General features: G+C 42.7%; 1 protein-coding gene across 4 annotated transcripts in view; it reads left to right on the forward strand.

The window, feature by feature from the left end:
- The first annotated feature begins 4,140 nt into the window (after positions 1-4,140).
- LOC134418484 (bifunctional methylenetetrahydrofolate dehydrogenase/cyclohydrolase 2, mitochondrial-like) overlaps positions 4,141-21,223 on the forward strand; it is a 43,552-nt gene continuing 26,469 nt past the window's right edge. Inside the window, exons 1-7 of one of the 4 annotated variants that reach the window (XM_063156852.1) lie at positions 4,141-4,306; positions 6,607-6,791; positions 7,092-7,214; positions 11,810-11,962; positions 12,670-12,777; positions 16,421-16,513; positions 20,498-20,623. In XM_063156852.1, the coding sequence (XP_063012922.1) occupies positions 4,173-4,306; positions 6,607-6,791; positions 7,092-7,214; positions 11,810-11,962; positions 12,670-12,777; positions 16,421-16,513; positions 20,498-20,623 (922 nt within the window). In that variant the 5' untranslated portion in view covers positions 4,141-4,172. Of the gene's footprint in view, positions 4,307-5,940; positions 6,041-6,606; positions 6,792-7,091; positions 7,215-11,809; positions 11,963-12,669; positions 12,778-16,420; positions 16,514-20,497; positions 20,624-21,223 lie in introns of those variants that run through there. The other 3 variants (XM_063156848.1, XM_063156850.1, XM_063156851.1) reach the window with 3 other exon arrangements.

A 21,223-nucleotide genomic window follows, 5' to 3' on the forward strand; every position in this document is an offset into this window, starting at 1 on the left:
TATAATTTACCAGCAGCAATAGATGCCTATTTAATATGCTCTTTTTGAAAGCCATGGCTCAGTAAAAAACTTCTATACTTCTTCCCTTGTGCTCTGTGTCATATGTTTTTCTTCAGATGCAAGTTAATCAACCAAAACAGCAATGGAAGTATCTTGTGCAACTCTGGATTTTTGCCTCCCACCCAGTTTTCAGCAGGAAAGTACATTGCCCAAGAAAAAATGTTAGTAAAACAGGATACATCAAAAGCCTCCCAGGTTGTTAAAGTCCTCATGAGGTCCAAGAATTGTTATCATCCGTTCTTTGAAATTGTCAAGATGGTAAGCATGAATAAAGTTAATCTTCACAGCACCCTAAGGCATTCACATAAGGGCCTGTAGATAAGTCAAATGTACAAAGTCACAGTAAGCCTATCATTGCAACTTAAAACTATGTTTTACACTTGAAATTGTTTGGGTTTTTGTTTTGTTTTTATTTTTGTTGGCTGGTTTGGGTTTTTTGGTTGTTTGTATGTTTTTTGTCCTGGAATTGAAAAGAGAGTTTGGTTTCCATGTAAATTTCTAGCTTTGAGTAAATAGCATATTTTGTACTAACTGGTAATGAGCTCGATGAACTGAAAACACTTATAAAATATTTGAAGGAATGACTAGAAAATTGCTTAGTTCTCAATAGCTGCAGACCATGGAGCCAAATGCTTTCTTGGAGAAAATAAACATGCTTACTCTGCAAGGGTAAAATTATGACAATCAAAAATTATGATTGTCACCATCTGAATAACATGTCAGTCGTTTGTAAAGACTTCTCTAGGAAGGGAGGAAAATTCCTTGAAAAGTATACTCCATTTAACATCAAAAATAGAGGAACACTTCTGCAAAAACCCAGCCAAACACCTTGTTCCGTGGACCTGAGCTCACTATTTTCTTCCATACAAAAAGAGCACACTCAGAAGCTATCACCCTCCAAGACAGCAACAATTATTATAGAGCTTGGGGGTTTTAACCACTACTATTTGATTAAAGCGGCTGAACACATTTCAAATGAAGGCGCTACACTTAAAGGGTTTCAACAGAAATAAAAAGCAGATTCTTCTGCCCTCTGCAGAAACGGCTTGTCACGAAAAAGAAATAGCAGACAGGTTTTCTCAAAGCTCCCCTACGGACTGCGGAGATTTACCTTAAGGATGAGCTTCTCCCGCCCTCAGCTCCGCCCACCCCTCAGCACCGCCCGTCCCTCAGCGTCTCCCGTCCCTCAGCCGCCACCTGGATCTCTCGGTCCGTCCCCAAGCGACGTCGCTTCCACCTGTGGGGTCCGGCCGACATGGCTGCGGCCTCCTCAGGGCTCCTCATCCTGCTCCACGCTGCTGCTCCCGGCCTGGGCGCCGCTGAGGGGCTGGCGAACCTTCCTTCGCCTTCCTCCCGGCACCCCGGGCCGGCTGCAGCGCCAGCAGCGCCCCTCGCAGCGTCGCCAGGTACGCGGCGCCCACCGGGGAGGTTTCCTGCTCGCTCCTTCCTCCTCACCCTCCTCACCCTCCTCGTCCCCCTCACGCCGAGGCGGGAAGCGCGCGGGGGGCAAAAAGGGCGGGAAACGCCTGAGGGGACGCCGAGGAGCATTTGATCAGTGTTTGGTGAGGGGACCGAACGCGGCACAAAGGTTCTGGTACTGCTTTTACAAAGTAATAACAGTGAAAATAGCATTAGAAAAGCAATAATTTTAGAAAGTAATAACAGAAAAAACAGCGATAAACATTAATAATGCCATTCACAAATATTACTGGATCATTTAGACCCATTTTTCATGCATGTTTTCAAGTAGTAACAATCTGATTTAGCTGAAATAGCAGTTTCCATATTACAAAATAAGTGATAGACAGTAATAACTATTCCTACTAGAAGTAGTAACAATTCTTTCTATATAGTGACAGTCTCCAAATTCTGTCAGATATTTGCAGAAGTGTGTGCTATTTTGACTTTTTCACTGGTTTTCATCATTAGGCAAGAGAACAGGGATTTTCAGCTTCTCTTAAGCTGGATTGACATATCTTAACTTGGTTTAACTTGTCTTTTGGGTTATTCTATAAGAATGATTAAGAATTATAGATGTTGCCAAGAATTCTAGTGTGTAGTCTAAGCACGCATTACAAATTCTGTGTGGTAAGGGGATCTTCATGAGGATCTCACCTTAAAGCTTATTCTATTATATGGGGGGGGGGGGGGGGGGGAAGAAAATCACACATTAAAGTTCTTTTTCTCTGATAACAAATCATCAAAACAAACCCAGCACTTTATTTTTTTTTTTACTTGGGTATGCAGATGAAATTAGCGCTGCTACTGAAGTCAACAAAAGATGTCTTTGTGAATTTAAAACAAATCAAACCCACACCGAAGTTCCCAGCAATCCCCATACCTGTTATGTCTGTCCTCTTGTCACTTGCCAAACCATTCTTCAGCTGACTTTGGTTCTGATAGATCACTGACCAGATGATTTAAAAATTTGGGATAACACTCATTTGTAGACAATCCCAGAAACTAACTTCTCTCCACGTCAGTCACATAACTAAAAAAAACCCAGAAAATTTATGTCTGGTCACAATTTTCAATGTGCTTTTCATATTAAAAGTTCAGCAAACGTGTTGCATTGCTGATGTCACCTATATAAGCCTCTCTAAGATCGTGGCATTTTCCTTATTGAAAGTGTGTGTATTTTTCCAAAGCCTCTTGAAAGTTGCATAAACTCCAAAGAGTTATGCACATATTGTTGGCATTCCCTTCTATACCTTCGCAATATTACCATATTCTGCGTGGGAATTAGACACGCTGTAGCATTAATGTCCCACAGCTGCAGAGTTCCCGACTCTTTGAATCTGGTTGGTTTTTTCGTTTTTGGTTTTGGGGTTTTTTTTAACAGCACAAAGTTTGTGCCTGAAATTTGAAAGTCTCTACTTTTCCCTGGTTGAACTTTTGCGTCTTCTGAAAGTAAAACCAGGACATTTGTGCCACGTTCTGTCCCCTCACCAAACACTGATCAAATGCTCCTCGGCGTCCCCTCAGGCGTTTCCCGCCCTTTTTGCCCCCCGCGCGCTTCCCGCCTCAGCGTGAGGGGGACGAGGAGGGTGAGGAGGGTGAAGAGGAAGGAGCGAGCAGGAAACCTCCCCGGTGGGCGCCGCGTACCTGGCGGCGCTGCGAGGGACGCTGCTGGCGCTGCAGCCGGCCCGGGGCGCCGGGAGGAAGGCGAAGGAAGGTTCCCCAGCCCCTCAGCGGCGCCCAGGCCGGGAGCAGCAGCGTGGAGCAGGATGAGGAGCCCTGAGGAGGCCGCAGCCATGTCGGCCGGACCCCACAGGTGGAAGCGGGGTCGCAACCGCGGGACGAGGGGAAGGGCCGGGACAAGCAGCCGAAGTGGGTGAGCGGTGGACGGGAGATGCTGAGGGACGGGCGGTGCTGAGGGGTGGGAGGACAATGGCGTGTTTTTATCCAGGGTATAATTTGATAAGAATAATATTTTAGAAAGGGCAAGCCATTAAAATCCAGCATGCACATTGTCTGTGGAAGCACCTGAGCCACAATGCTTTTGGAAACATTTAACTCGTCAGAGTCCTTGCCAGGACCATAGCAGAATATGAAGCCTCACTAAGTTGACACATCCTTCCAAAGCTTTTCCCAGCTTTATAAAGGAATTTTCCCGCTGTCAGTAGGCTAGTGGGAGTGCTGTTATTTTGGCGTGCTTTTTAAATGCTATTTCAGATCTTGGTTTGTTTGCTCCTTCCGCTCTGCACAGGCGATTTTTTTACTATAAAATTTGCCATTGAACATGACAGAAGTCACCAATATGCAAGCTGCAAGCGATTCCCTGAGTTTTTCCCTCAGAAAACACGGGGGTGCAGGGAATAACTATAAGGGGCAGCAGCGATGCTTGTCCGTGGAGCCCTGTGTCTGCCCAACCCAAATTGCGACGGGAACAGCAGCTCACGGGAGCCAAAGGCTGCAGCCAAGCCCATGTTTGGGGCATCTTTTGCGCGGCTCCTGCTGTACCCTAAAGCTCCAAATCCCTGTCACGCAGATTCCTCAGCTCCTGCAGTCCCCGAGCTCCGCCCGCTCTGGCCGCGATCCCGGTGCCGGCGGTGGCCCCGCCTGCCGTCGCTTGGTTGCGGCGCCGCTTCCGTCGGTGGGGACCGACCGAAATGGCGGCGGCCGCCACAGCCTTGTCCCTCTCCTCCGCCTCCTCTGCCGCGCTGCTGCGCCCGGGCTGGGCGCCCCTGAGGCGGTGGCGAGCCCTCGCTCGCAGCGCCAGCAGCTTCCCCCGCAGCGCCGCCAGGTACCTTGCACCGATCGGGTCTTTTTCCTCGTCATTCTCCTTCCTCCCTCCTTCTCATCCTCCTCATCCTCGTACCCCTCATTGTGCGGCGGGTCCAAAGGGCGGGAAACGCCTGAGGGATCAGCGCGCTCGGGCCCCCCGCGATCGCCCTTCGGGACGGATGCCCTCCGATCCCCGCTGAGTTCCGCGGTTCTTCCCGGGGAAATGGGGAAGAAGCAGCGGGAGAGCGGGGGGCGAGCGGGCCGTGGCCCTGGCCTTGGTGATACATTGGGGATTTAAGCGGTGCCCTTGAAATTGAAGAAACCCCTCGCTATGTGACCTTCCTGCCCCCTCCCTGAGGGGAGTCTGCGAGTTTGCTTGCTCCTGATACCTTAAAGAGCCTGTCAGGGGATTTATACAGAATTGCCGTGTATATTCATCATTTAGTGGCAAACAGGGCATGCTTTGTAGCACTGGGGATCAGTGTCCTGACAATAATCACCCCCTGCATTTAATTTATTGTGCTGTCTGCAAATGGATTCTGGTGTTGGTTTTGCAGCACTGCAGCTCTGAGCTCTTGCCTGGGTCTGCGGGGGAGGGTCTGTTTGAGCTCCTGCTTATGAACCTTTTCATGAACATGTAATTGTGTTAAGACCTGTCTGAAAACTGACTAGAGGTTCAGCACGTCACAAGTGCCGATGCTGAGAGCACTGTCTTTGTGATTTCAAGAATGAAAAGATCAGTGAGCTGAACAGCCATTGAAATAAGCGTCTGACCCTTGGATGTTCTGTGTATTGAGTATTGATTCTGTCAGTTTTGGGAGAAACAGCTGTATTTCTGGACCAGTGCATATTCTACTTCTGTGCTACGTTGCTAGTAACTGTTTTTTCCAGTTCTGCAAAACATAGATGTCCCTGCACTAATAATTTTCCAGAGGTTTTTATGGGGTGTGGGACATGTCCTGTTGTGATGCGAGATGTGATCTCGGGCTTCTGGAGTACAAATTGATCTAAAATAGCAGTGCAGATCTTAGTTTGTGTCATGGCCTGCAAGTCACTGGGTTCATAAACAAGAAGAATTTTCTGTGGTAAATCCATGGTGGGTTCAGAGTAAGAGCATGCCTGTGTGGGTGGGATAACAGTGGGACAGGATGGTGCAGTGACACATATTAAGTCTGTCATTTTAACTTGGTCATGAAATCTGTCACAAATCTATCATTAAACCTGTCATTTGCCAACACCTGGTCAATGTTTTAATGTGTGTAAAATTTACAATAGTAATTATTCATGGCTTAGTTTCAATGTCTTGAATAGCCTGCTGCAGTGTAAGCTTTCTGTACAGGCAGTGATTTATTTGTTCATGCAGTTCTTGTGTGATATAGCCATCAAAGGACTTATCTAGGTTCTAAACCTAAGAAGCATCAACATATTTCAGTATTTGCTATTTTTATATTTTACAGATGTGAGAAGTGCTATGTACTGACTCCTTTCCCATCAGCTATGAAAAATGAGAACTACCTCTTTGAGGCTTGGACAAAAAATTGTGTAAATAATGCTACATCAAATCAATTTTTAGGGAAATTTGAGGAGGGAAATGGGTAAAGTAAAACTTAAGGGAGTAAGACCATCCTCATATTTTATTCCAAAACGCAGGAGTTCATATACATTTACATGGCTGGCTGTGTGTGTTGGGAAATGAGTTGTGGATGGTGAGCTTCTCTTCCACGTGCACTGATAGCACATCCACACTCTTCAGGTAAGAAAGTGGATGTGGGCACACAGTTTGTGGAATTGGGAGTGGGGCTGTGGCTGAGCCTCATCCCCAATGGGCTCCAGCTGTGAGCAGCAGGTGAACCTTGTTGAAGGTAACAGCCATGGAGTGTCCAGGGGCACTGACCAATCACCACAGGGAGCAGAGGGCACACAGGTGCAGTGCATAAACAAGAGGGTGTAAAAGGTTGAATAAGAAAGAGCAGAGGCTTGCAGCCTTCTGGAGTTGTGTGCTGTTACTCTGTGTAGGTAAGGGCATGGAGTCATCTGAAGAGCTATGGTGTCACTGTGTATGGATGAGTGCTGAAAGCCTTCTGAAATTGTATGGTGATACTTTGTGTATTGTGGCCATCTCAACTGTGATAAGTGGGAAAGCACTTCTTTTCCCGGGTAGGTTTGTAGTGTTTTAGTGTGTTTGAAGTAATAATTGAAGTACCACTACATGAATCAAAACATTTGGGAGTGTTGAAAATGGTAGAGTACACACTTGAAGGTGCCTTCTTCCTGATGCAATTTTAGCCCTAAGTACTGTGTACCTTTTTATCTTTGTAGTGATGAAGCAGCTGTTATCTCAGGGACAAGGCTTGCACACCAGGTTTTGAAAGAAGTTCGAAGGGACGTGGAATCGTGGATATCTGCTGGCAACCAGAGGCCTCACCTCACTGTCATATTGGTAGGAGACAATCCAGCCAGTCACATCTATGTCAGGAACAAGATAAAGGCAGCTGCAGCTGCGGGTATGTCATATGAGTGTTCCTTTAGTAAGCTTTAAAGAGAAAAAAAAAAAAGCAGGAGGAATCCCCTTAGTATCTTAATTTAATTTTGCACTAATTTCTTCCACATGTTTTCTGATGCACCTAAGGCATTGCATGGATGTATGGAGAAAGTAGTTTTAATGTGACTTGAATGGGTGCTGCAAGTTTCATTTTGTGTTTGGAGACAGTTCTTAAGAATCAGACTGATTTTTGAATTAAATGACTAAGCTGATCACTCTGTATTCTTATTCTGACATGTCCTCTGTCTTTTGTTTTTATCAGGCATTTCTAGTGAGATCATACTGAGGCCTAAAGACATTTCACAGGAAGAGCTCTTGGATATGACAGCAAAACTCAACAAGGATTCCAGAGTTAGTGGCTTATTAGTTCAGCTGCCTCTCCCAGGTGTGTGACATCTTTGTCCCACTCCTTATATTACATGGTCCATATAAGAGGAAAGAGTTGAATAGTTTTGGGTTGCAAGTGTACCTTACGGCCATAAGAAAGTCTTGAAAGAGGATCTGCATAAGGAAGGGTTGGGTGAGGTGTTTTTTGTTGAGTATGCAGTTCATTTTAAAGAAAATACTTCCATATGTAATACTTGTCTTTTTTTAATGATCTGTCACAGTGGTGTTTCAAGGCATTTCACTTAATTTATCCAGTTTTATCTTCTTTATTTTTTTGCGATTGTTGCACTGCTTTGCCTTGAATTTTATGCTTTCATTCTCTATATCATGCAGCATTATGATATATAGCAGGTGATGCTATAGCCTTTTTCATAGCGATTCCAGGTTTTGCCTTAAACATTCACCATTTGTTTTCATTGTTGGCCCTAATGTTCCAGGTGAGCATTGTGCTAAAAAGCCTTGACTAAATTTTTGGGGTTTTATTTACCTTCTTTTAATTTATAATAAAATCTCACTGAAATATCACTGGGGAGTAGTTGGCCAAGTGGTATTTTTGCAGGGATGAAACTTGCAGAGAAATAAAGAACTAAACTGAAAATGTTTTTTATCTATAAAACAGCCAAACTGAGTGTTATGAAGGAAAAAATGCTTTGGTTGTGTTTGTAATAAACAGCAGTGCTCATGGTGAGGAGGGTTTGCACTTGGCGGTACACGAAAGCCGCCCAAAATGCGCCATGTAGTGAAATAAGTTCGCCACAAGGTGGGAGAATAACACAAGTCGGGAGCCACGTCCTGGCCTTCAAGGTAGGAGCTGATGGAATGTGGACAGTTTCCTTTGGAGGAGCATCTTTCCCAGTGACAGAGATTTGCAGCAGCAGGTGATGTATTTACCAGAGTTTAATTGCAGCCATGAGAACTGTAGAAGATGAAGCACCAGCAGCTTGGGGATGGGAATCATCCTGTATGACGCCTGTAGCAAAGGAAGCAGGCTTGTACACTGGACTCCCAGTGTTCCCTAAAAATGAGGTGTCATGTGTCTTGCTGGTGAGGGTACTCAGGGGAATGGTTAGGTACTACTCATAGAAATGCATTTATCAGGAGAATATCAGGTTGCTAAAGTCTGCTTTCATCAGTGCACAGTTCAGAACTTCTTTTAGTCTCAAAATGTAGTGAGTTTAAACCTGGTCAACATGAGGAAAGAAAAAAAGCATGATGATAATTCTAGCTGTGTCAGTTGAACTGTTTGATGCTTCTGTACTGAAGTGCTCAAGTCCTTAAGTAAGGATTAGTCCTACAATTGTTTGGAGATTCTTGCCCAGTGACACAATAACTACATGAAGACTAATTAGCCTCTCTCCAATCTATCAGACAGGCATAGCTGTTGCTTGTGGTAGGAAGAGCTTTAGAACAATTTAATCCATAGCAGAACTTTGTCAATATTGCAGTGTCTGTATAGTAAAGTAAAATGTGCGGTTTCTCGTGAACTGGAAATATTCAGTAAGCTCTTTCTGTGAGTTATATTGTTATTCCATAACAATATAACTCAGCTAAGTGGGTTTTTTTCCTCAAAGGAACTTAATAAACTAAAGGGTTAAAAGTTAAGTTAGCTTGTTTTCCAGATTTTATTTGCCTTGTAATGGAAGGAGACAAAGCTCAGAAGTTGTGAAAACTCTGTCATTGAAGGCTGCTTATTCCAGAACTGAGGTTGTGGTGTGGGGTTTGGGACTTTTCTGCAGTAAACTACTTAAGGTGTGGCTTTTGATCAATTTTGGGTTAAAAAAGGAATCAGAAATAGCTTTGTTCTGTTGCACTATTTTAAGCTGGGGCAACTTAACTTTGAGGATTTTAATCTTTGACTCAGGAGAAATTATTTTCTGTGCACTTTTGACTGCATTTCTTCGGATAGTTTTCTAGAAATTTTCCTTTTTTATTGGTTTGAGTTGCCTGGGAGAGGGCCACAAAATATTAATATATTTGGGACAGAAGATGAAAATCCATGCAGTATTTTTTTCAAATGCCTTTTGTGCTATGTTATTATTTTCAATACTCTTCCCTTTTGAAAAGCAGCCTTTATTTTCCATGTCCTAGCACCAGAGGCAGTTGTTGTGTAAATAGGAGTTTCTCTGTGGGCAAATGCTTGGCCAGTGATGCCCAGTGTAGTCCTGCAAGTTCAGCCAAAAAGGGAGAGGAGGAGTGCAGGGAGTAACTTGGCATGGGGAGTGGCTTGTAATGACAGCAAGGAAATTTGTATGGGTATCAGCTCATGTTTTATGAGACTGACAGTAAGATAATTAAGAAATTTTGTTCCTCTGGAAATTAAGAAGGCATGTGGGAGCTTCTTCTCTGGCTCACAGCTCACTTGTCCCCAGCTGTGCAGCAGCATTTCCTCCCAGTACTGTAAATCCTGTTCTGGAATTCTGCAAATCAATTTTGAATGTTGAAAATATCCATGTAAAACATGATTTTTTTTTTCCTTTAACATAATTGTGTCCATTATCTGTCAGGTTTTGGGAAGCTAAAGACAGTGTGGAGGAGGTGTTTTTCAGAGCAGTGTTCTGCTCATCCTAGGCACAAGGAAAAACATGGCTACCAAGTTTGTGTTGGAAGAACAACTGACTTGCCTAAGGGTAACAAGTTCTTTTGCAAAAGCCATTTAATAGGTTACTCCAAATTTCTTCCTTGGTTTTGTTTTCCTTTTTAATTCCCAAGTTGACATGAAAACAGGGTTATGGTTGCTTTCAGTCTCTGTGAGGCAAGTTTCAGTTCTGAGAGACTCTTTCATCAATGTACTTAATATCTTAATTTCTGCAGTATTTTCTCATTAGGATTCAAAAGCAAACTTGCTCTCATCATAAAGTGGAGAATTAAACTGTAAATCTTAGCAGCCTGGTTTATCTGTAGGGGTTTTCTAATTGGAAATCTTACAACAGGAGATTAGTATGGTTTAAGTTCTACAGCATGCTTATCTTTTAATTATCTACCTCCTTTTAATGGAAAACCACAAAACCCTACTAAATTAAAACATCCTGTTTAGATCTTTAAAATATTTTACTGGCAACATCTGAATTTCCTTGTTGATGCTTATTTTCCTTTATTTGGTTTTTTTAAACCTCCTGTAGTGCGTTCTGACTTGGACACTGGGACATTTTGCCACACAGTTGCAGGATTCTGTTCAGGTTGTGAGTCATGTAAGGGATGCAAAAAGCAATTGCTCTGAGATGGAAATTGTAAACCCTCAGCCTACTTGTTGGGTTTAGGGGAAAGTAGTTTGGTTCACTCTTGCAGGTGCTGGGGAGGAACAACCAAATTCCCAGGAGGTTCAGTAACAAACAGGTCATTAACTCATAGAGGGTCAGTGGCTCTTGCCCTGTCTACCTGCTCTGGGGTTCAGCTTGCCTTTCTCCCAGACAAAAGCTTTCAGCAGGTCTGGGTTATTGCAGGCCCTGGGTCAGTCAGTGCCATTATGGGGCTCTCAGCAGGCCGTGGGTCAGTCTTAAGCACAGTTTGCTTTTTGGATTAGTGTGGGATGTTTTGTGGAGCTGTTCCTCTGTGGTGTTATGTATTCCAGGTTTATGCTTGGGTTTGTAACTCTGCAGGAAGAGCTCTGGCAAACACTTTTTTTTTTCCATAATCAGTACTAATGTTTATGCTGTGTAAGCTTTAAGCAGTTACAGAACTGTCTTGTATCAGTGCAAATGAAAAATATTTAGTATGAGTACATAAGAATACAAAATTTGTGCAGGCAATGCCATTTAAGCCATATTTAGTGTTTTGAGATCACCAATATCAAACAGTTTGGTGTCTTCTTGGCTTTTTTCATGAAGTACACTATGTTTTGGTCCTACTGATGAACAGTTGACTAAAAAAAGCATTGTTGGAATAGGAAAGCTAGACCTTCAAAGTTACTTCAGCTTCAGATTTCCATTGATTTGTTTAAAAATTAGCTCGTGTGTCCTCTGTGGGCTTAGAAAGTAGAAAAATGCATGTAACTGTTCTCCTGTGGTTTGTTGGGTATTGTACTCATATTGCTGTTATTATATTTCTAGAGTCCTGTACCTTATGAGCAGTTCTTCTCAGCAGTGTTGCTTGTTCCTTCACAGTCAGGGCTCCTCCAAGGCTCTCCCTGACTGGAAAGCCCACCCCCTTTTATCCCAGTTGCCTTCATGAGCCACAGCTGCTGCCCAGTTAAGGACATCACAGCTGTAGCTCATTTAGAACAACTAGGATTGGGGCACAGCCACTTACATAGTACATATATTTTACAAGGACTCCTACTACAGTTGGACTTTTTGAGTCATTCCATGTTTTAAGAATTCTACATTGCAGAAATGACTTCCTTGAATGTTTCCTCTAATAGTTACTGTCCTCATTCTCAGCTGCATACTGGGTCTGTTGTATCAACACTGTAACAAATGGCTTAACCTAATCTTCAGTAAAGTGTTTGTTTGAAAAGGTAAAGCTGCCTTTAGGGGCAGTGTAGTTGGCTCAATCAAGAGCAGTAATTGATTACCCTGGCCAGGTCTGGGCTGTGATGATGCATTGATGGCACCTGACAAGGGAAGGAGCTGTAGCTGAGGGCTGTGTGTCTCCTAGATCACATAGATGAGCGGACAGTCTGCAATGCCATCGCCCCTGAGAAGGATGTGGATGGGTTCCATATCATGAACATTGGGCGGCTGTGTCTGGATCAGCCTTCCATAATCCCTGCCACTGCTGCTGCTGTCTGGGAGATCATCAAACGGACAGGTAAGAGACGCTCCTCTCCTGGAACTGTTCTTGTCCTGGGAGGTGAACAAGGGATCAACTCAGGTGTGAGCTAAAAGGTCAGGGTTCTCTAAATGCGTTGGGCTGATTGAAGAACGAACATTTAGAGTATTAATCTGAATAAGGAGCTGCCAAGTAGATGGCCACTTGTGCCATTAGCACAGCTATTATTTAAGTGTAGACAGTAGTATTTGGTGGAACACTTCAGTAGCTTTCTGGGTTTTGTAGTTTTGCAGGAAATTTTTGGTGCTGTTGTTGTTCTATTTGTCAAATAAAAGATGGGGATGTGTAAGCTCTTGTAGAGAAGGGAGAAAAACAAGAACAAAAAATGGGAGCACTTAATTCAGTACTGGAAGGGGGGAAAATGCATATGTTTTCAATAGTTGTAATTTTTTATTTACAATGTACATGTCCTTACTGGTAGACATTCTGTTGTGGCTGGACTGAGGAAATTAAGTCCTTGCTAAGGGTGATTCAGGTACCCTGAATGAGCTCTCAGTTTTCTTTCTCTGAGGTGAAAGCTGAAAGTTTTGTGGATTCATCCCTCAAATTAAACCTTGTGGATTTTCAAGTCGTGTTGATGTCAGCAATCCACAACCATAAATAATTCTGTTGTGGGGATTGAGAAGAAGGGTTTAGATATATCAAAATACTGGAAAATAAGTTTTTACTTTTTTTTCCCCTGCAAGGAATACAAACATTTGGAAAAAATGTTCTTGTAGCCGGAAGATCCAAAAATGTTGGAATGCCTATTTCAATGCTTTTACATACTGATGGAGAGCATGAAAGGCCTGGAGGTAAGTCCAGGAATGTTATCCCAATGTTTTCATTTGTGAAGTCCTGAAAATAAAGCTGGCTAGAGGACTCAGATTTAAGAGCAAGCTTTCCACACTTTTGAATACTTTTGACCAGACCAAGAAAATAAATTTGCTCACACATTTCCTGCCTTATTCTCAGGAGAGCAGTTTCTGGACTTGACTTTTTCTGGTGTTAAGTCATCACTTCTTCCTCCATTTGAAACAGCTACTATTTCAAGTGATCCTTGAGGGTAGCCTTGAAGAGCTGCAGAGGCTCCCGTGATGTTTTTACAATGTAGCTGTTTATATGCCTTACCCTCATGCTTGTTCAATATTGATTTTGTTGGTCATGCACCAGTGAGCACACATGTACACATATGCCTACATGTACACACAGTGATTTAAGTATGAATAAACAAAAAGGTGTGGCATGACCCTTGAGTTGTGCTATGTCAGTGAGGTGTTGCTTATAAAAGTACCTGAATGACCAACCAAGGAACTCTACAGCGTGAGTACCATGATTACTTGTTGGCCTGGGGGGTGTTTCTGCAGTGGAGTTTATATCCGCCTGGAAATTGAGTGCTGTGGTGGAAATATTTTTAAGGAATCCTAATTACAGAAGCCTACATGTGCTGCTATAATGGTGCTGTAGAAATTAAAACAAATATAGCTTAGATAGAATGCTGCTCTTTTGCTGCTTCATTTTGATGTTAGAAACTGCTGTGGTGGTATCCACAAATGAGGTGAACGTGGACATTTAATTCCAGGCCTGTTTAATTGGAGCAGAGTGAAATCGGTTATTAATATAATAAAACACTAAAAGCTTTATACTAATCATAGAGTTGTTTTTTCCATTCAGCCTCTGTGGGAAAGTTGCTATTTGGAACTTCTCTCAGTGCCTGGATTGTAATTACCATTGCTGCATAGTTCTGGTCTCATCCTCATTCCCACGGAAATTAGTAGCATTTTTGCCATTTGCTGCAAATATTGGGTGACATTTGTTATTGGCAGTGCAGCTGATGTTTGAAGTAGGCTTGGTAGAACACAAGGTCATGTTACGAACTACTTACACGTTTCCCACCTGGAAATGAGGGGACCTAGTGACCTGTGATGCTTTCAGCAGCTTGTTGCAAAACCCTCAGCAGCTGCATGAGCAGTTTCTAGCTGTAACTAAATACTGTTTGCAGCTTCCAGCTTTTGAGTGGATTGGATCCACGGCTCAGTTTTGTTGTCTTGTATCCTGGCTTTCTAGTTCCTGTTTGACTGTCTGGTAGTGCAGCTTGTTTTGGGGGGTCAATCCATGAGGTTTTTGTGGTGCTTCATGGTCTTCTGCCAAAGTTGTGGTTCCTGATATGTCAGAAGACTTTGATTGAAACCCTGCTTGTGGGCATTGCCAGTGGTTCTAGGTGTGTCACATATTTGGTGGAGGGACAGAAGAATCTTCATAGTCCCTTGCTGACACTGGAGCCTGGATACAGAAAGAGTTAACTCATGGAAGTTCTTTGCCTAATCTGAAGAAATGGATTTATTTCTCAGGTAGTTTCATAGTTTTCCAGTCTGCTGAGTGCTGGCACACAGTATAGAACAGCTGGCAATGAGAAAACAAAAGAATGTGTACTCCTCTGATAATGAGATGGCATTAAGTGTCTATGTGCTGTGTATATGATGGTAAATAATTCTGTATTTGGGGTAATCTGGTGGAGTTTTCCTCCCTGACTCACAGATGGGGCTCTCCTTGAAGTTGATCTTCTGCATTTGGGTTTAATTTCTGCTTTGAGCAGTGAGAAATTGGCCTGGATGGTGTGTGAAAAGGAAGGAGGGGCCAGGCCATGGTTTCAGCTTTTTTTCATTTTTTGAAACTTGGGAGGATAGGGACCAGAGAAGAACTACAGTAAGATGCTGAAAAAACTTTCTCAGGTTATCAGTCAAGAAAGAGGTTTTTTCATCAACTGGGCTGATTTGATTAATTTTTTTACAATTGAGAAATGATGCAAGGGGTGGGTATACATGGTACTACTTTTTGTTGTGCATTTTGGCTGGTTTTCTTTCTAGATTATGAACAAAAATTACAAGTTGGGGAATGTCATAATTTGTGATGTTTCATATGTAGATGCACTCATGTCCTGCAGGTGGCAATATCTGATCAGATGGAAAAGCTATGTGAACCCCTTCCAAAATAAATACTGTTCCGTGTAGGCAGGTCAAGAGACTATCTCTGTTTTGTAAGCTAGGGAATTGGCTTGGGAGTATGATGTGGAATCTTAATTGTTAAATATATTCCTCTTCTTTCAGCAGAAGTAGCAGTGTAAAAGTAGTTGTTTATTTTCTGTTTGGGCATGATCACAAATAAATGGAAAACCTCCCCTTTCTGAGGTGTCTGTAAGCTTCTGGACTGCTATTCTCAAGGTAGGGGCTTTTTTTTTTCCCCCTTTTTTTTCTCCTTTCATTTTTGGTAGTGAAGGCAGTTGCTTGGTTTCAGGAGCTGACTACAGACACATTAAAACTTTACAGACAAATTAGCACCAATTTTATTCCTCAGAGATAACCTTGTAACTTTGGTTTTTATCCATTGGCTTTTCTCAACCTTTATGCTGAGTCATGATTTTGGTTTTGGGTGAGACATACTTCTTTTGCTTAAAGCAGATATTGGAAGACTCCTCTAATTTTTTCAGCCTGTACTTTTCTGTTTTTGTCATCTGCAAATATTTTGATCTGCTTGTCTTTGGGGAGATAATGTGCACTGCAGAGCCTGAAGAAGAGGCATAAAAAATGAGGGGAGAGAGCAGTGAAGCCAGGGCACAGAAAGGTTGAAGATGAGATGCCGGAGAGAGATAAAGAGAGGCACAGATTAGACCAGTCAGACACATTCCAAAGGAAGCAGATGTGATGGTCATGTCCGAGAAGGCAAAAGGTTTCAGTTTAATTGCAAATAACACAACCTAGGTGTCTGTGATGAGTGGAAGGCAGAGATTGGGGGTATGTAACACCTGAACACTGCAGTAAAAATAATTACAGAAAGGGTTGGCAGCAGTCTTCTTGGAGAGCTGTTCTCTCTGCTGCTTGCTTGGGCAGCCTTCAAGGGAATACCACACTGCTGTTGGATGCAGTATGAGCCTTTGGACCCTCTCCCTGTGACTGCTCATGTTGTGGTCTCTCCTCAGTGTCTCCATCAAACATCACAAGGGTTTTCATGTCTTAGCAGGAGAGTTTATTATGTGTGCTTCTTGTGCTTCTACTGATGGTCTTGTGTTGAAGTTTTTGTGTGTGGCAAATAGCTGAGACATGTGGCACCCTCTACACATTGAGCTTGGTAAAACACACTGGCTTCTGTGCTGGGTTTGTTTTGTGGAGCTCCACTGAATGTAACAAAGCCATGGAAGGTTTTCCCTTCCCATGGAAGGGAAGTATATAAATGAATTCATCCTGTGAGAACTTTTAAGAACAAATGTTTTTTCATATGTGTGAGCAGCAAGTCTTGTGAGTGTTCTGCCTATGCTGATTTAAAAGTCACATCCCAAGATAAATCTGATCATCTGTTCTGTTGTTAATGTACCAAAGTAAATAATTTGTGCCTGAGGGTAAATGCTGTGCTTTTTATAGTATTTTACATCTGACAATTAATTGCTTTTCCCTTCTGTTTCAGGTGATGCTACAGTGACCATTACTCACAGATACACCCCAAAAGAGCAGCTCAAGATCCATACACAGCTTGCTGACATAGTAATAGTTGCTGCAGGTAATGCTGGTTGGTGTTGATGCTCCAATTGCAGTATTTCAAACCTTCTGAAAAGAGGACTTTGCAGTCTGTGTCTGTGGCACTGGCTGTTTCACACTTCACTGAATAATCAGTGCTTGCTGAGGGTGTTGCAGTAGGTAGGATTTCTCCCTGTAGGAAGAGCAAGTGATTTGGCTCTTTGTTCTTGCCCTTCACATTTGCAGACTCATAAACTGCTTCTTGTCACATGCGACACCTTTCCCTTAGGGAGACTTTGGAGTGAACTCAAGATTGGGAACCAGTCAGTGCATAGTTTATACAGGTGTAATTATGTAAATTAAAACATTCTCTGTGCCATGGAAAAATCATGAGTCATTTAAATTTTGACAGGAGGGTTTCTTTAAATCAGCTGGAGCCTGCATTCATAAACCCACAGTATCATTCCACCACTGTTAGAATTAAGGCCAACCTTGCCAAATTAACTGGAGGTTTGGGTAAATGTTAGTAATGGCTGAGGCTCTTTTTCTTTTACAGTTATCATGTCAAGAGAAAGACAGTGGTAATTGCCTAGAGGAAGGGGACTGAAAGAGCAGTGTCTGTACTCTTAAAGCAACATAAACTGAAATACTTGGGGTTTGACTAATCTGTCCCAAAGAAACAAAAGGAACTCTGCTTCTAAGTGGCCTTTTTTATTTCTTTATAGGTATTTGAAGTAGAATACAAATTAATTTTAAAAAAATCAAGTGACCCAACTTAGTATGACCTTGGTAAAATTCTGGGTCCCTTTGCAGCTCAGGGGTATCATCCTTCTCTTGTACTGTTTTGTTGGACTACAAGAGGATTGTCTTTCCGCTTTTCTGCTCCCTTTCCCCCTCTTTCTCATCCTGAAGACCCAAGACTTCCTTATGTATTTTCTAGATGAAAATAGACAGACAGGTACCTGTCTAAAACTTGTCACTTCATGCTGAAGTGAGATGCCCTTGCCTTCAGAGTTTAACTTCGCTGGCAGGCCAGGATCAAGAAACAACTTATTTATCCCACATCTAATTGTTCAACTGTGGGCCTGACCAGAATTCACCACTGTGAATAAAAGACAGCAATGGTGTGCTAACTGGAAATAAACCAGTGGCATTTCATCCAAATTCACTGCTTCCAGTTTAATCATTGCTTCTGATTTCTGTGCTGGACATGGTTTGTCATTGTTTATGCTTGGAGTTAAATGGTCTGGTAGCCATTCAGCCATGTTTACCTTTCACATTATTTTCCTTCTATAATTTGTAACAGGAGCATGATACAACACTCATTACACAACTTGAGATATACTTGGAATGATGAAAAAACCTGGGGCCAGGTTGTGCAAACAGGACTCAGCCCTGCCCTGGTGTGTGCTCTGGGGAAAGTTGTGTTTTAGAAAGGTGGAATCACTTCAAGCTTCCTTTTATTACATGAGAACTGTGCACATTTTACCTGTGGGATCACACACTCCCCGGAAATGGGGTGATCTGTTGAGTAAGTGTTACCTTTCTTGCAACTTGTACCTTGCCAGGTTGGAACAGCTGCTTTTGCAGGCCACTGCAGAATATGTGCAGAAGAAGAGAGCTTTTTTTGTACGTGCTTGCATTGGAAGACCAAGGTTCCTTTTCCTGTGTGGTACTTTTGCAAGAGCCATCTGCATCCTGGCTCCTGATTGGTGACTTGTTGCAGTGAGTCCCTTCTGATCTGGTGCTCCACCTCTGAGTGCTTTCCTGTTCACTTGCATTCATGGTTTTGATGGTACTTCAAATCAGGTGCTTCTTTTCTCTTACTCCTGAAAGTAAGAAGATCTGGCTCTGTGTGCTGTCTCTCATTTGCCCCCAGGCTTGGGGCACCAGTTTTCCTGATTTGGATTGTAACTATCCATGCAGTTGATTCCTTCTTATTCCTACCCAACTCCTTGCATCTTAAATTCCAACAGGCTGCTCTTGTCCAGCCTGCCCCTCCCTAAAATTTCTTTCAATACCACACAGCTTTTGGATTTCTATCTAAGGCATTGTTTCCTGTTAAGCACACCTGACACTTTGTATCTCGCCACAGGGGTTACCTCTCTTGGCCTGCACTCCCTGCCTGTACAGACATCCCATGGAGTCTGTTCTTTTTGCCATCAGCCCAGCCCCATGGCAGCAGTGCAAGTGCAGCTTTAGCCAGCAGCGCTCCTAGAGCCACCTCAGGACAGGCAAGGCTGTGATGGAAGCAGCAGGACTCTGGAGCCAGTCAGCTTGCTGCTCCTGCTCTCTGGGCTTTCCAGTCTGCTGAGAGAAACAGGGCTCATCTGCCTGCCACGTTTTGGAGGGGGGATAAACAGGGAAAGTAGTGACTGTGTCAAATTTCAGATGAACTTCTGCTTGGACTGCTTGTGCTGTCCCTCAGGACATGATCTGTGGTCTTCTTGTGTCAGAAGTGCTGGTTGATCAGATCTTTTATTCTGGTTAGCTTCCTTGGAAATTCACAGTTCTTGCATCTAAACTCAGATTAGGTAGGGCCTTGTTTTTCCTTTGTTTAAAATGTGATTCATCATTTTCTGCAAAAATTGCCAATGGAAAGTTTTTCCATATTCTTCAGTGAGTGCATTTTAGGAAAACCTACCCTAATGTTTATCCCTTCCTACTTGGTATGTAAAGCAGGCTTAAGTAGCTAGATATACTCATTTGGTTTGGGGGTTAGTTCATTTGTTGCTATTAAGTATTTGGCTTATTATCAAACCATTTTACAAAGCATGTAACTGTGCAGCTTCCATTAATATACTTGCAGCCCTATCACACACAGATCATTTACCCCCATAAGGCTGAAGCATTATCCAATTACCAGCCAGGTTACCATGGATTACATCAGATTGGGATGAAGGAGATGCAGTCAGATGTTATCAAACAGGGTAGGAAAGAGTTTGAGATCTTGGCTTGCTCAACATGAGAAGCAGAGTTTCAAGCAAGTATCTTATGGGGGAGTGAGAAATGGAGAGCAAGGAGTGTCCTGGTACTGTCTGTATCCAAATGACTGTGTCAGTGCTTCAGCACTGCACATGGAGCCATAGCCTTGTACACCAGCCCTTCCCTCCAAAAAACTGCAGTTTCAACCCATATGGATTTGGTTTCTTTTCCTTTTTGCTTTCTCCCCACCTGAGAGAAAGCTGCTTTGATGGGGAGAGGGGAGTTCAGACTCTCTTTTTGGAGGTAGTTTAACATTGCTTTCAGAACAAAAAGCTGATGGCATTGCTCAAGAAGCAAGGTGAGTTGTAATATTTAGTTTGGAAATTCCCACTACTGAAAGTTGGAGGTTGCACGGTAGGGAAGAAATTCCTGACAGGAGTTATAGGGCCATGGATACATTTCATTAGCTAGACTTTGAAGTGACCTTTTAGGTTTTCTGGGTCCCCACTGAAGCACATATTTGTGATGAGTATCAAGAAGTTTCACATTTAAATGTGCTGGAGAAATATAGTGCATATGAAAAAAGATGAAGTGGTTTGTTGTGGCTCTTTCAGGTGGAATTTTTCAATAGCCAAATACTCCTACTCCAGGACCCCACACAGAGATGAAGAAGCCCATAAAGTTTGCGGTGCCCAGGGTGGGTCTCCCAGGACAAGTGCAGAAGTCTCCCAAATTGCTGTAAAGAGCAAGAAATGGTCTGTTGTCCCTGCGGAAGACCAGTGTTGTCTGCTGGGATTACTGTAACAGTTGAAATTGCCTACTGGTTGAGTGTGTTTCTTGACCCAAAACAAATCCCATGGCACAACTTCTGATGGGATGTTTTTTGTGGGTTTTTTTTCCCTCTTTTCTCTAGTAGTAGTTACAAACAGTGTGCAATTGATAAATAGTTGTGTTCAGTGTGGGGTGTACCAAGAAATATTCAGTGTTGTAGATTTCTATTCTGTGCATGCATAGCTGTGCATGCACACTCCTTGATATCTTTCAAAAGTGATAACTTCAGGTTGCCTGGCCAGGGTAGTGAAATGTGTGTTTATGATTCCAGGTATCCCAAAGTTGATTACAGCTGATATGGTCAAAGAAGGTGCAACTGTGATTGATGTAGGCATCAACCATATCCATGATCCTCTTACAGGAAAAACCAAATTAGTTGGTGATGTGGACTTTGAAGGTTAGTGAAACACACTTTATATAAATCCATTGGATAAATAAATTGAAGTTCATAGCATTTACTCATGGTAAGTTTTTGGACTAGGCGGTGTTTCAAACAAGACTGTTTTCAGGAATTTTTTATAATGTGTTTACTAAATAAGAACAAAAATCTATCTGCTATTAAGAAATTGCTTGTTAGTTAGGAGACAAAGTGTCACTTTTAATTACAGGTACCAGCAACCCCTAAGAGACACAGATGAGCTCTTTGACACTGGTGTAGAAGGTGCTTGTGTCCAGTTCCTTTAATCTTTTCAGTTTGTGGAATGTTTGAAAAGTAATCAATGAAAACAATTTCTGCTCTTTCTCAAGCATAGGGTCTCCTGCTGTTCATAGCAACTGTTATTAAACCACAGCTTCTCAAAGCCTCCTTTTGTTCTCCTCCTCTACACTTGTCTGTGAAAATGATAACTTGGCTTTAGAAATATGCTTTATGCTAAAGTTTAATGTGTGCTCGTCTAAAGTGCTTAACATCTTAGTCCAGGCAAGCCTAACAGATAAATTGTTGTTACATATTGATCTTTTTATGTTTAACTTGTTGCAGAGCAAGTTCACAATGTAA

This window comes from Melospiza melodia, chromosome 5 (assembly GCF_035770615.1).
Source record: "Melospiza melodia melodia isolate bMelMel2 chromosome 5, bMelMel2.pri, whole genome shotgun sequence".
NCBI classification, from domain to species: domain Eukaryota; kingdom Metazoa; phylum Chordata; class Aves; order Passeriformes; family Passerellidae; genus Melospiza; species Melospiza melodia.